General features: G+C 40.6%; 1 protein-coding gene across 1 annotated transcript in view; it reads left to right on the forward strand.

Annotated features, from left to right (window-relative positions):
- LOC132550660 (integrin beta-PS-like) overlaps positions 1 to 16,552 on the forward strand; it is a 58,311-nt gene that overhangs the window by 16,313 nt on the left and 25,446 nt on the right. The window contains exons 8-10 of the mRNA XM_060214751.1: positions 13,656 to 13,740; positions 14,356 to 14,442; positions 15,555 to 15,638. Of these exons, the coding sequence (XP_060070734.1) occupies positions 13,656 to 13,740; positions 14,356 to 14,442; positions 15,555 to 15,638 (256 nt within the window). The remainder of the gene's footprint in view (positions 1 to 13,655; positions 13,741 to 14,355; positions 14,443 to 15,554; positions 15,639 to 16,552) is intronic.

Raw genomic sequence — 16,552 nt, forward strand, 5'->3', positions numbered from 1 at the left:
TAAGCATTAGTGGTGAGGGGGGGCGGTTGGGGGTTGGTTGGGAATTTGATCTCTGAAAAATAAGTCGTGTAAATAGTATCAGCAATTTATAAACTTAAAACTTAGAACTTGCCTTATCATTTTTGTCACTAACGAGCTCGGCCATGTCTCAGTATCAGCCATGTTTAAACCATCTGTCACTAATGAGCTCAGCCATGTCTGAGTATCAGCCACGTATAAACCATCTGTCACTTACAGGCTCAGCAATGTCTCAGTATCAACCACGTATAAACCATCTGTCACTTACAGGCTCAGCCATGTCTCAGTATTAGCCAGTTATAAACCGTCAGTCACTAACGAGCTCAGCCATGTCTCAGTATCAGCCATATATAAACCGTCTGTCACTTACAGGCTCAGCAATGTCTCAGTATCAACCCCGTATAAACCGTCTGTCACTAACGAGCTCAGCCATGTCTCAGTATCAGCCCCGTATAAACCGTCTGTCATGAACGGGCTCAGGTATGTCTCAGTATCAGCCACGTATAAACCGTCTGTCACTAACGGGCTCAGCAATGTCTCAGTATCAGTGACATATAAACCGTCTGTCACTTACAGGCTCAGGTATGTCTCAGTATCAGCCACGTATAAACCGTCTGTCATGAACAGGCTCGGCCATGTCTCAGTATCAGCCAGGTATAAACCATCTGTCACTTACAGGCTCAGCCATGTCTCAGTATCAGCCAGGTATAAACCATCTGTCACTTACAGACTCAGCCATGTCTCAGTATCAGCAAGGTATAAACCATCTGTCTCGAACGAGCTCAGCCATGTCTCAGGATCAGCCACGTATAAACCATGTCACTTACAGGCTCAACAATGTCTCAGTATCAACTCCGTATAAACCGTCTATCACTAACGAACTCAGCAATGTCTCAGTATCAGCCACATATAAACCGTCTGTCACTAACGGGCTCAGCCATGTCTCAGTATCAGCCACGTATCAACCGTCTGTCATGAACGGGCTCAGCCATGTTTCAGTATCAGCCAGGTATAAACCATCTGTCACTTACAGGCTCAGCCATGTCTCAGTATCAGCCACGTATAAACCATCTGTCTCGAACGAGCTCAGCCATGTCTCAGTATCAGCCACGTATAAACCATCTGTCACTTACAGGCTCAGCCATGTCTCAGTATTAGCCAGTTATAAACCGTCTGTCACTAACGAGCTCAGCCATGTCTCAGTATCAGCCATGTATAAACCGTCTGTCACTTACAGGCTCAGCAATGTCTCAGTATCAACCCCGTATAAACCGTCTGTCACTAACGAACTCAGCAATGTCTCAGTATCAGCCACGTATAAACCGTCTGTCATGAATGGGCTCAGCCATGTCTCAGTATCAGCCACGTATAAATCATCTGTCACTAACGAGCTCAGCCATGTTTGAGTATCAGCCATGTATAAACCATCTGTCACTTACAGGCTCAGCCATGTCTCAGTATCAGCCATGTATAAACCATCTGTCACTAACGAGCTCAGCAATGTCTCAGTATCAGCCATGTATAAACCATCTGTCACTAACGAACTCAGCCATGTCTCAGTATCAGCCATGTATAAACCATCTGTCACTAACGAGCTCAGCAATGTCTCAGTATCAGCCACGTATAAACCATCTGTCACTAACGGGCTCAGCCATGTCTCGGTATCAGCCACGTATAAACCATCTGTCACTTACGGGCTCAGCCATGTCTCAGTATCAGCCACGTATAAACCGTCTGTCACTAACGAGCTCAGCCATGTCTCAGTATCAGCCAGGTTTAAACTGTCTGTCTCGAACGAGCTCAGCCATGTCTTAGTATCAGCTACGTATAAACCGTCTGTCACTAAAGAGCTCAGCCATGTCTCAGTATCAGCCCCGTATAAACCGTCTGTCACTTACAGGCTCAGGTATGTCTCAGTATCAGCCACGTATAAACCGTCTGTCATGAACGGGCTCAGCCATGTCTCAGTATCAGCCATGTATAAACCATCTGTCACTTACAGGCTCAGGTATGTCTCAGTATTAGCCAGTTATAAACTGTCTGTCACTAACGAGCTCAGCCATGTCTCAGTATCAGCCATGTATAAACCGTCTGTCACTTACAGGCTCAGCAATGTCTCAGTATCAACCCCGTATAAATCGTCTGTCACTAACGAACTCAGCCATGTCTCAGTATCAGCCACGTATAAACCGTCTGTCACTAACGAGCTCAGCAATGTCTCAGTATCAGTGACATATAAACCGTCTGTCACGAACGAGCTTAGCCATGTCTCAGTATCAGCCAGGTATAAACCATCTGTCACTTACGGGCTCAGCCATGTCTCAATATCAGCCACGTATAAACCGTCTGTCACTAACGGGCTCAGCCATGTCTCAGTATCAGCCCAGTATAAACCGTCTGTCACTTACAGGCTCAGGTATGTCTTAGTATCAGCCACGTATCAACCGTCTGTCATGAACGGGCTCAGCCATGTCTCAGTATCAGCCAGGTATAAACCATCTGTCTCGAACGAGCTCAGCCATGTCTCAGTATCAGCCACGTATAAACCATCTGTCACTTACAGGCTCAGCCATGTCTCAGTATTAGCCAGTTATAAACCGTCTGTCACTAACGAGCTCAGCCATGTCTCAGTATCAGCCATGTATAAACCGTCTGTCACTTACAGGCTCAGCAATGTCTCAGTATCAACCCCGTATAAACCGTCTATCACTAACGAGCTCAGCAATGTCTCAGTATCAGCCACGTATAAACCGTCTGTCATGAACGGGCTCAGCCATGTCGGAGTATCCGAGACGTATAAACCGTCTGTCATGAACGGGCTCAGCAATGTCTCAGTATCAGTGACATATAAACCGTCTGTCACTTACAGGCTCAGCAATGTCTCAGTATCAGCCAGGTATAAACCATCTGTCTCGAACGAGCTCAGCCATGTTTCAGTATCAGCCACGTATAAACCATCTGTCACTAACGAGCTCAGCCATGTCTCAGTATCAGTCACGTATAAACCATCTGTCACTAACGGGCTCAGCCATGTCTCGGTATCAGCCACGTTTAAACCATCTGTCACTTACGGGCTCAGCCATGTCTCAGTATCAGCCACGTATAAACCGTCTGTCACTAACGAGCTCAGCCATGTCTCAGTATCAGCCAGGTATAAACTGTCTGTCACTTACGGGCTCAGCCATGTCTCAGTATCAGCCACGTATAAACCGTCTGTCACTAACGAGCTCAGCAATGTCTCAGTATCAGCCCCGTATAAACTGTCTGTCACTAACGGGCTCAGCAATGTCTCAGTATCAGCCACGTATAAACCGTCTGTCACTAACGGGCACAGCCATGTCTCAGTATCAGCCACGTATAAACCGTCTGTCACTAACGAGCTCAGCCATGTCTCAGTATCAGCCAGGTATAAACTGTCTGTCACTAACGGGCTCAGCAATGTCTCAGTATCAGCCACGTATAAATCGTCTGTCACTAACGAGCTCAGCCATGTCTGAGTATCCAAAGATATTCCAAAAATCACTATTGTTTTGAACTGATTAATTAGCTTGTTAATTAAGGTTATGTGCTCACAATACAGCATATGTATGTACCAGGTAAACATAAATCATTATCATTATCATGTATCAGTGTCTGACTTGTAAATCTGCCATTAAACATACCTGAAACACCAGGAGCAACATTATCATGACAATTTGATGTTATCTTGTATTCAGATCTTTAATTTTGATGAAGGGGTAGTTAAAATTTAGTTCTCTTGTTTTAAATGAAAATGGGGAAAATTTGGACCTGCGAAAATAACGGGATATACCGTAATGATTAATGTTTATAGATAATGATTTCTGGATGATCCTCATCAAACTCTTAGAATTAAACATAATGTGGCCAATTAAGAATCGTGGTAAATATTTTGATGATGAAGGAAAACTGAATGGGATCAAGTAGCAGAGCAGGACAGAGCCATGGAATTATCTCCCTTGTTTGTATCTGTCTCATGCTTTATGCTTGTTATGTAATTTTATCATGAAACAGGAAACCAGGTTCCAATAAACCTACGTAAGTGTTGATGCTTGCACTTGGGAGCATAAAGCCTGAGGCTTTTTCATATACTCTAGCCCTGTCACACCATCCTCATAGCACTCTTCAGCCTTATGTACACTGTCTCAGACTTTCTCCAGGCTAGGAACGGTTCAAATGAGAAGATGGACAAAATTTCAAAGCTTTCTTCTGTCAGTTTTTTTCAGAATGATGTTTGATTTTCTCTTTCTTAGACTTTCTTCTTCAACTCTACAACTCTGTACCAAAACAAATGGAGTCTTGGTAATTTGATTTTTTGTTCTTCAATTAGAAAACAGAAAAAAAAGCCAAACGTGGACAGGGGAACCGTGAGGGATTGGTTTAAGAATATCTCAACTAGTAGCTTATTGACAGGAACAAACCTAGCACATCATTAGTGAGGAAATCCTATCTAAAAAATCACTGTCTAAAGGATTGATATGGATCCCTGTGATACGATTAAGCAGTATTTTTTTTTTCACTATAAATTTCCACAGTGACATCCATGTCATGAAAGAATGAAGGGAAGAAATGTAGACCATTATATTATTAGAAGCTTTAGAATTTGGAATGTTGACATTACATATTGAAATACATTGAAAACAAAGACTCTTTTAAGAAAAAAATGAGGCATTTTTTGTCATTTTGAGGGGCTGTTTATCATTTCGAGGGATTGTTTATCAGAGAAAGATAAGGTCATTTTGAGGGGTTGTGTAAAATTTTGTGGGGTTGTTTATCGGAGAAAGATGAGAGCATTTGAAGGAGTTGTTTATCATTTTGAGGGGTTGATTATCAGGGAAAGATGAAACGATTTTGAGGGTCTGTTTATCATTTTGAGGGGTTGTTTATCAGAGAAGGATGAGGTCATTTTGAGGGGTTGTTTATCAGAGAAGGATGACATTTTGAGGGGTTGTTTATCAGAGAAGGATGACATTTTGAGGGGTTGTTTATCAGGGAAAGATGAAACGATTTTGAGGGTCTGTTTATCATTTTGAGGGGTTGTTTATCAGAGAAGGATGAGGTCATTTTGAGGGGTTGTTGATCAGAGAAGGATGAGGTCATTTTGAGGGGTTGTTTATCAGACATTTTGAGGGGTTGTTTATCAGAGAAGGATGACATTTTGAGGGGTTGTTTATCAGAGAAGGATGACATTTTGAGGGGTTGTTTATCAGAGAAGGATGACATTTTGAGGGGTTGTTTATCAGAGAAGGATGAGGTCATTTTGAGGGGTTGTTTATCAGAGAAGGATGAGGTCATTTTGAGGGGTTGTTTATCAGAGAAGGATGAGGTCATTTTGAGGGGTTGTTTATCAGAGAAGGATGACATTTTGAGGAGTTGTTTATCAGAGAAGGATGACATTTTGAGGGGTTGTTTATCAGAGAAGGATGAGGTCATTTTGAGGGGTTGTTTATCAGAGAAGGATGAGGTCATTTTGAGGGGTTGTTTATCAGAGAAGGATGAGGTCATTTTGAGGGGTTGTTTATCAGAGAAGGAACATTTTGAAGGGATGTTTATCATTTTGAGGGGTTGTTTATCAGAGAAGGATGAGGTCATTTTGAGGGGTTGTTTATCAGAGAAGGATGAGGTCATTTTGAGGGGTTGTTTATCAGAGAAGGATGATGTCATTTTGAGGGGTTGTTTATCAGAGAAGGATGACATTTTGAGGGGTTGTTTATCAGAGAAGGATGGCATTTTGAGGGGTTGTTTATCAGAGAAGGATGAGGTCATTTTGAGGGGTTGTTTATCAGAGAAGGATGAGGTCATTTTGAGGGGTTGTTTATCAGAGAAGGATGAGGTCATTTTGAGGGGTTGTTTATCAGAGAAGGATGACATGTTGAGGGGTTGTTTATCAGAGAAGGATGACATTTTGAGGGGTTGTTTATCAGAGAAGGATGACATTTTGAGGGGTTGTTTATCAGAGAAGGATGAGGTCATTTTGAGGGGTTGTTTATCAGAGAAGGATGAGGTCATTTTGAGGGGTTGTTTATCAGAGAAGGATGAGGTCATTTTGAGGGGTTGTTTATCAGAGAAGGATGAGATCATTTTGAGGGGTTGTTTATCAGAGAAGGATGAGGTCATTTTGAGGGGTTGTTTATCAGAGAAGGATGAGGTCATTTTGAGGGGTTGTTTATCAGAGAAGGATGACATTTTGAGGGGTTGTTTATCAGAGAAGGATGAGGTCATTTTGAGGGGTTGTTTATCAGAGAAGGATGAGGTCATTTTGAGGGGTTGTTTATCAGAGAAGGATGAGGTCATTTTGAGGGGTTGTTTATCAGAGAAGGATGAGGTCATTTTGAGGGGTTGTTTATCAGAGAAGGATGAGGTCATTTTGAGGGGTTGTTTATCAGAGAAGGATGAGGTCATTTTGAGGGGTTGTTTATCAGAGAAGGATGAGGTCATTTTGAGGGGTTGTTTATCAGAGAAGGATGAGGTCATTTTGAGGGGTTGTTTATCAGAGAAGGATGAGGTCATTTTGAGGGGTTGTTTATCAGAGAAGGATGAGGTCATTTTGAGGGGTTGTTTATCAGAGAAGGATGAGGTCATTTTGAGGGGTTGTTTATCAGAGAAGGATGAGGTCATTTTGAGGGGTTGTTTATCAGAGAAGGATGACATTTTGAGGGGTTGTTTATTATCATTTTGAGGGGTTGTTTATCAGAGAAGGATGAGGTCATTTTGAGGGGTTGTTTATCAGAGAAGGATGAGGTCATTTTGAGGGGTTGTTTATCAGAGAAGGATGAGGTCATTTTGAGGGGTTGTTTATCAGAGAAGGATGAGGTCATTTTGAGGGGTTGATGAGGTCATTTTGAGGGGTTGTTTATCAGAGAAGGATGAGGTCATTTTGAGGGGTTGTTTATCAGAGAAGGATGAGGTCATTTTGAGGGGTTGTTTATCAGAGAAGGATGAGGTCATTTTGAGGGGTTGTTTATCAGAGAAGGATGAGGTCATTTTGAGGGGTTGTTTATCAGAGAAGGATGAGGTCATTTTGAGGGGTTGTTTATCAGAGAGGGATGACAGGGGTTGTTTATCAGAGAAGGATGACATTTTGAGGGGTTGTTTATCAGAGAAGGATGAGGTCATTTTGAGGGGTTGTTTATCAGAGAAGGATGAGGTCATTTTGAGGGGTTGTTTATCAGAGAAGGATGACATTTTGAGGGGTTGTTTATCAGAGAAGGATGAGGTCATTTTGAGGGGTTGTTTATCAGAGAAGGATGACATTTTGAGGGGTTGTTTATCAGAGAAGGATGAGGTCATTTTGAGGGGTTGTTTATCAGAGAAGGATGACATTTTGAGGGGTTGTTTATCAGAGAAGGATGACATTTTGAGGGGTTGTTTATCAGAGAAGGATGAGGTCATTTTGAGGGGTTGTTTATCAGAGAAGGATGAGATCATTTTGAGGGGTTGTTTATCAGAGAAGGATGAGGTCATTTTGAGGGGTTGTTTATCAGAGAAGGATGACATTTTGAGGGGTTGTTTATCAGAGAAGGATGAGGTCATTTTGAGGGGTTGTTTATCAGAGAAGGATGAGGTCATTTTGAGGGGTTGTTTATCAGAGAAGGATGAGGTCATTTTGAGGGGTTGTTTATCAGAGAAGGATGAGGTCATTTTGAGGGGTTGTTTATCAGAGAAGGATGACATTTTGAGGGGTTGTTTATCAGAGAAGGATGAGGTCATTTTGAGGGGTTGTTTATCAGAGAAGGATGACATTTTGAGGGGTTGTTTATCAGAGAAGGATGACATTTTGAGGGGTTGTTTATCAGAGAAGGATGAGGTCATTTTGAGGGGTTGTTTATCAGAGAAGGATGAGGTCATTTTGAGGGGTTGTATATACAGGAAGGATTGAGACATTTTGAGATGTGTCGTGGAAGGAGCGAGACATTTTGAAGTGTTTTATGAGGGCTTTGGTATGACAGCTAACTTGTGCTATATATATATATCTGTCATGCATGGCTATGTATACCTGTACAGCTTTGACAGTACTTCACCTAATTTTATGAATACTTAATATCAAACCTTGTATACTAGAATTAAACTTGAAATGTTTTTTTTATAGCAATAGACACCAATAAGTTTGTAAAGTGTAGTGTCAGCAAGTAATGATTAGCTCAAAAGTAAATTTGATGTAAGGACTGACTGGTGTGATGTGAGTGATGGAATGATTTGAACCATGCACCTTTGAATGATTTGAATACACTAGTGAACCATAACAAGAATCTGTATAAACTTAAACATGTTCTTCTGGGGACACAGGGGAAAGGAGTTGGTGTTGGGGCACCTGTCAAGGACAAGGTCTTTTCTGATCAGTATTTGATGATTATCTCCCCTTAACTACAACCTGTCGGTAATCGTGTATATATCTATTTATGTACTACATAATGTTTTATAATTCTCATAATACCATATAATGTTATCTAAATTCTATTTGTTAAAATCTGTGTCATTTTGAGTTTCTGAAGTAATATATAAATGTTTGTTTTTAAAATGTAACATGAATTCTTGTTCCAAAATGCTGTAAAGTTCTTGCATAACGATATTATATAAATTCTTGGTTTGCTGCAAAAGCTGAGTTTCATGTTTTCTTAATCATTATTTCTGTGTGTGTTTGAATTATTCTGTAAATTCTTTTCTAAATAATCATTTATAATTACCATTTTACTAAAAAAAAATGCTATATGAATTATTTTCTAAATTATGACTGAGAATTAACATTTTACAAAATAATGATACATACATTCTCTTCTTAATAATATTGAATGCTTATTTTACAAAATAACGTTATATGTATATACTTATTTTACTAAATAATGTATAATTTCTGGAAATAATATATACAGAATTACTACATATAATACAATAAACACAATTTCAATGTACGAAAAGATTATACAAAATATAATGATGTTTAATTAACTCTATTAGAGAAATTTTCTGGTTTAAAAATACAGTAATGTTAGATAAATTGTATATTGTAAAAGAGTAGCACTGTATAAAAGTGTATGTGATAGCCAAGGACATGATGCTGCATGAGGTATTATTTGTTAGATTTGTTTGTTTGACATAAATCTGACAATATATTTTGGTAAACCAAATGTTTCAGTAATGCATGAGAATGCATGGCAATAGCCTGACAACTAAAGCATTAGAATGTCAGGGTAGTGCATGGGGTCATGTTTAGATCAATTCAAGTCCAGCTGGTGATGAGAAGCATGAGATGTATTAAGAATGATGATAAGTTCAGCTTCTGTTCCAAAGCTATAGCATGAGATGTAATAATAAAATATTGACTGTTTGTATAGTTGGCAGATTCTGTGACAGATATAGTATAAGATAGTTATAGCTCATTATAGTGACCCCTTCCGTTCAACCCTTGTATGTAAACTGTCACCCTATATATATAGTGAGATCGCCCCCACCCCACCAATCACCCTTGTATGTAAACTGTAGCCCTATATATATAGTGAGATCGCCCCCACCCCACCACCAATCTCTTGTATGTAAACTGTAGCCCTATAAATATATACTGAGATTGCCTCCACCCCACCACCAATCTCTTGTATGCAAACTGTAGTCCTATATATATATATATATATATATATATATATATATATAGTGAAATCGCCCACACCTTACCACCCAACTCTTGTATATAAGCTGTAGCCCTATATATATAGTGAGATCGCCCCCACCCCACCACCCATCTCTTGTATGTAAACTGTTGCCCTATATAAAGTGAGATCACCCCCACCACCTACATCTTGTATGTAAACTGTAGCCCTATATATATAGTTAGATCACCCCCACCACCTACATCTTGTATGTAAACTGTAGCCCTATATATATAGTGAGATCACCCCCACACCTCCACCCACCTCATGTATGTAAACTGTAGCCCTATACAGTGAACCCCCACCCCGCCACCCACCCTGTTTGTAAGCTGTAATCCTATACAGTGAATCCCGACCCCTCCACCCATCTCTTGTATGTAAGCTGTAGCCCTACATATATAGTGAGATGACCCCCATCCCACCACCCATCTCTTGTATGTAAACTGTTGCCCTATACTGTGAACCCCCACCCCACCACCCATCTCTTGTATGTTAGCTGTAGCCCTATATATATAGTGAGATCGCCCCCACCCCACCACCCACCTCTTGTATGTAAGCTGTAGCCCTATATATATAGTGAGATCACCCCCACCCCACCACCCACCTCTTGTATGTAAGCTGTAGCCCTATATATATACTGAGATCGCCTCCACCTCACCACCCATCTCTTGTATGTAAACTGTAGACCTATACTGTGAACCCCCACCACACCACCCATCTCTTGTATGTAAGCTGTAGCCCTATATATATAGTGAGATCACCCCCACCCCACCACCCATCTCTTGTATGTAAACTGTAGCTCTATATATATAGTGAGATCACCCCCATCCCACCACCCATCTCTTGTATGTAAACTGTAGCCCTATATATATAGTGAGATCGCCCCCACAACTCCACCCACCTCATGTATGTAAACTGTAGCTCTATACAGTGAACCCCCACCACACCACCCACCCTGTTTGTAAACTGTAGCCCTATACTGTGAACCCCCACCCCACCACCCATCTCTTGTATGTAAGCTGTAGCCCTATATATATAGTGAGATCACCCCCAACCCACCACCCACCTCTTGTATGTAAACTGTAGCCCTATATATATAGTGAGATCACCCCCAACCCACCACCCACCTCTTGTATGTAAGATGTAGCCCTATATATATAGTGAGATCACCCCCACCCCACCACCCATCTCTTTTATGTAAACTGTAGCCCTATATAAAGTGAGATCACCCCCACCACCTACATCTTGTATGTAAACTGTAGCTCTATATATATAGTGAGATCACCCCCACACCTCCACCCACCTCATGTTTGTAAACTGTAGCCCTATACAGTGAACCCCCACCCCACCACCCATCTATTGTATGTAAGCTGTAGCCCTATATATATAGTGAGATCACCCTCATCCCACCACCCATCTCTTGTATGTAAACTGTAGCCCTATACTGTGAACCCCTACCCCACCACCCATCTCTTGAATGTAAGCTGTAGCCCTATATATATAGTGAGATCGCCTCCACCTCACCACCCATCTCTTGTATGTAAACTGTAGCCCTATACTGTGAACCCCCACCACACCACCCATCTCTTGTATGTAAGCTGTAGCCCTATATATATAGTGAGATCGCCTCCACCCCACCACCCATCTCTTGTATGTAAGCTGTAGCCCTATATATATAGTGTAATCACCCCCACCACACCACCCATCTCTTGTATGTAAGCTGTAGCCCTATATATATAGTGTAATCACCCTCACCCCACCACCCATCTCTTTTATGTAAACTGTAGCCCTATATAAAGTGAGATCACCCCCACCACCTACATCCTGTATGTAAACTGTAGCCCTATATATATAGTGAGATCACCCTCATCCCACCACCAATCTCTTGTATGTAAACTGTAGCCCTATATATATAGTGAGATCGCCCCCACCCCGACACCCATCTCTTGTATGTAAACTGTAGCCCTATATATATAGTGAGATCGCCCCCACCCCTCCACCCATCTCTTGTATGTAAGCTGTAGCCCTATATATATAGTGAGATCACCTCCACCCCACCACCCATCTCTTGTATGTAAACTGTAGCCCTATACTGTGAACCCCCACCCCACCACCCATCTCTTGTATGTAAGCTGTAGCCCTATATATATAGTGAGATCACCCCCACCCCACCACCCATCTCTTGTATGTAAGCTGTAGCCCTATATATATAGTGAGATCACCTCCACCCCACCACCCATCTCTTGTATGTAAGCTGTAGCCCTATATATATAGTGAGATCGCCCCCACCCTTCCACCCACCCTGTTTGTAAGCTGTAGTCCTATACAGTGAACCCCCACTCCACCACCCACCATTTGTTTGTAAACTGCAGCCCTATACAGTGAACCCCCACCCTGTTTGTAAGCTGTAGTCCTATACAGTGAACCCACACCCCACCCTGTTTGTAAGCTGTAGTCCTATACAGTGAACCCACACCCGACCCTGTTTGTAAGCTGTAGTCCTATACAGTGAACCCCCACCCCACCCTGTTTGTAAGCTGTAGTCCTATACAGTGAACCCACACCCGACCCTGTTTGTAAGCTGTAGTCCTATACAGTGAACCCACACCCGACCCTGTTTGTAAGCTGTAGCCCTATATATATAGTGAGATCGCCCCCACCCTTCCACCCACCCTGTATGTAAGCTGTAGTCCTATACAGTGAACCCCCACTCCACCACCCACCATTTGTTTGTAAACTGCAGCCCTATACAGTGAACCCCCACCCTGTTTGTAAGCTGTAGTCCTATACAGTGAACCCACACCCCACCCTGTTTGTAAGCTGTAGTCCTATACAGTGAACCCACACCCGACCCTGTTTGTAAGCTGTAGTCCTATACAGTGAACCCACACCCGACCCTGTTTGTAAGCTGTAGTCCTATACAGTGAACCCACACCCGACCCTGTTTGTAAGCTGTAGTCCTATACAGTGAACCCACACCCGACCCTGTTTGTAAGCTGTAGTCCTATACAGTGAACCCCCACCCCACCCTGTTTGTAAGCTGTAGTCCTATACAGTGAACCCACACCCGACCCTGTTTGTAAGCTGTAGTCCTATACAGTGAACCCCCACCCCACCCTGTTTGTAAGCTGTAGTCCTATACAGTGAACCCACACCCGACCCTGTTTGTAAGCTGTAGTCCTATACAGTGAACCCCCACCCTGTTTGTAAGCTGTAGTCCTATACAGTGAACCCACACCCCACCCTGTTTGTAAGCTGTAGTCCTATACAGTGAACCCACACCCGACCCTGTTTGTAAGCTGTAGTCCTATACAGTGAACCCACACCCGACCCTGTTTGTAAGCTGTAGTCCTATACAGTGACCACCCCACCCTGTTTGTAAGCTGTAGTCCTATACAGTGAACCCACACCCGACCCTGTTTGTAAGCTGTAGTCCTATACAGTGAACCCACACCCGACCCTGTTTGTAAGCTGTATCCTGTGTATTATATAGTGATTGATCCCCTTGTATATATCTTGTATCCCTCTCTACATGATATACCTATACACCTTCCCTTACACCTGTAAATAACAGTCCTCTTCATTTTTAACAAATTATAGTCTCATTAATTCTTTAAACTAGACAAGCTAGCTACTTCACAGTGATATTTTAGGACTACTATATTTATCTTATGTAAATATTGGGATTACATTTATCGTATTTAAATATTGGGAATACACTGTAAATGTTGGGACTAATTTATCATATGTAAATATTGGGACTACTTATAAGGAGTAAATTTCTCTGTAAATCTAAGATACAATACACTGTCATTAAAACATCTTTTTGATGAAGCGTAGAAGAGAATTTCTGAGTTACATGGTTCAATCTTCATCAAGGTATAGTAATGTTTAGAATTGCATTGATTTTGTTTTGTTTAGTTATGATTCTGTCCTTGTGATAACAGAATACTATATGGCTGGTATATCTATTTTCAGACTCAGCAGTCCATGTTCAGGTTGTGACCCTCCATATGGTTTTAAGAATCAGCTCAAACTGGATAAGGACACGGACAGATTTGCAGTATGTTTTTGATTTATACATCAGTTTCTGTAAATATTACCTTCAGTATACATTTATACATTTTGAACATCATTGTATTTGTTTATATTCCTGAGCAGTTGAATGGTGTGTCTTAACATATAAACTTACAGTTACCACAGAAATAAAACATAACTAAATGTCACTATTGGTTCCCCAAGGTGATTCAAGAGTCCGTGAAGACAGTTCTTACAAAAATTTATATTTTGATGTTATTAAGTTCTTGGTGAAAGATTCGATAAAGAACGTTTACATTTCCACAAAAACAAGAAATATTTTGGTGTAATTTGATTAAGTTCTTGGTGAAAGGTTTGATAAAGAAGTGATTTAATGCTGTGTAAGGATATCTTTTAAATTTCAGAGTTGTGTAGTGTTAATCAACAGACATAAAAACTGCTGTAAATATTGTCTCATGACCATTGTTTTCTCCTGTTTCCGTCCTTTTATATGTTGACAATTTGCTATCATTGATACATCACAATTTCAGTTGTTCCTGTTTAAAATACAGCCTTACAACTGTTTTACACCAAGATTCATTTTTCTGTACATTTTCTCATGAAATACTAACTGCCTTTGTTTATCACTGTCTATGGTTAGACTGAAGTACGAGCTGCGAAGGTCTCCGGTAATCTAGATGCTCCAGAAGGAGGGTTTGATGCCATCATGCAGAGTCTTGTGTGTGAAGTAAGTAGCTCTTACATTATTTAAAGGTTGAAGTTAGATGTTTTCATTGTCAAATGTTTGGCAAATATGAACTCACATTCTAATTGGATCAAATCAAGCCATTTAAAGAAAAGAAGAAATTTGTTCTGTAATATACACGTAAATTGTTTTGTTTGTTATAAATGTTAAATAAGTATGGCCATCCATTATGTTTTTGATATCTGGAAACCCAGAAGGGATTAAATGACTTTGTTGACAATCTAGAAAAAGTTTATACCCAGTATTACCGGACCTGTGTTTGGTAGATGTTGAAAATCTAGAGAAAGTTTTACCTCAGTATTACTGGACATCTGGAGAAAGTTTTACCTCAGTATTACCAGACCTGTAGAGAAAGTTTTACCTCAGCATTATCAGACCTCTAGATTTGGTATGGTAGAATTATGAGGTTCTATAAGTGAAATACAGACTGGTCTACTACTCCATTGTTTAGTAATGATCACAAGTACTGGAGGAAAGGTAAACATATCATGACTTTAAAATTTTGTCTTTCAGCATTCTTATCTTACACCAATATTATTTGATATATTTTCTCAGAAATGTTGGGGAAAATTTATTAAGGAACATGCACATTTTTTAAGTCAGTAAGTGATTCTTTATTTTCAAGTTTTCCTCTTTTAGGGATACTTTACACGTTCCACATTACCCCCAAATGAGGGTACAAAAGCCCCCAAATTGATGAAATTTAAGACTTTTACCCCTGGTTTTCAACCAATCTGCTACATAAATACAATGTTATGGGTACACTCTACCCCCTATTTCTGACATCCAGGGGAATACTGCTTTATAGTGCTACCATGTTCTGTTCTTAATCAATTTCACAACTGATAGTTCTATATCATATCACATTAATGAAGTAATTGATGAAAATAAAAAGGGTCAAAGGACACAATAGTCAATTTCTGCAATTACACAATTATGCATTGGAGAGGCATTCATGTCTTACAGAATTTGTCTATTTATATGAATGATTTTCTATTTCAAATCATCAAAAATTGCGCCTTTTAAGCTAAGTTTGCTTTAGATATTTGGTACATGTTTGATCAAGAATGAACACTGACACTGTAATGATATAGGAGGAGATTGGATGGAGAGCAGCCTCACGACGTATGTTACTCTTCTCTACTGATGCCAACTTTCACTATGCAGGGGATGGAAAGGTTTGTCTCCCCTGACTGGCCACAAGGAGGCGTTGACCTGTGTCAGCGTGTGTAGTAGACTAACATATATAACCCCTCAACATGTGTAACAAAGTTAACTTCAGTCAACTCTGCAATCAGCCTACTTGTCTTAAAGTGATCACAATTCTGTTAAAATCCATCTTATTTTAAAATTAAGTATAGACAACAGTCACATGACTTGGGTAGACAACAGTCACATGACTTGAGTAGACAACAGTCACATGACTTGGGTAAATGCTTGTCACATGATTTAGGTAGACGCTGGTCACATGATTGCAGATTTGACAAGTTAATTTCTTTTATGAGTTTGCTTTCCAGCTTTAACCTCCCTCTTAAAAAAACCTTTTGCTATGATATCTTTTGATTCTTCCTTGACATAGTAGGTAATAGTAATCTGGGTTTCTCTGTTCTGTTTGTTTAATCCAGTTTGTGTCCTATTCTCCTCAAAGATGAAACAGATCTTACTCTGTCATACAGCCTGTGATCTCTTGATTCTTCTCTGTCATACAGCCTGTGATCTCTTGATTCTTCTCAGTCATACAGCCTGTGATTTTTTTATTCTTCTCTGTCATACAGCCTGTGATCTCTTGATTCTTCTCTGTCATACAGCCTGTGATCTCTTGATTCTTCTCGGCCATACATCCTGTGATCTCTTGATTCTTCTCTGTCATACAGCCTGTGATATCATACAGCCTGTGATCTCTTGATTCTCCTCGGCCATACAGCCTGTGATCTCTTGATTCTTCTCTGTCATACAGCCTGTGATCTCTTGATTCTTCTCAGTCATACAGCCTGTGATTTTTTTATTCTTCTCTGTCATACAGCCTGTGATCTCTTGATTCTTCTCTGTCATACAGCCTGTGATCTCTTGATTCTTCTCGGCCATACATCCT

Source organism: Ylistrum balloti, unplaced genomic scaffold, assembly GCF_031769215.1.
Source record: "Ylistrum balloti isolate Yb309-2 unplaced genomic scaffold, AGI_CSIRO_Ybal_v1 Utg370138, whole genome shotgun sequence".
Lineage (NCBI taxonomy): Eukaryota > Metazoa > Mollusca > Bivalvia > Pectinida > Pectinidae > Ylistrum > Ylistrum balloti.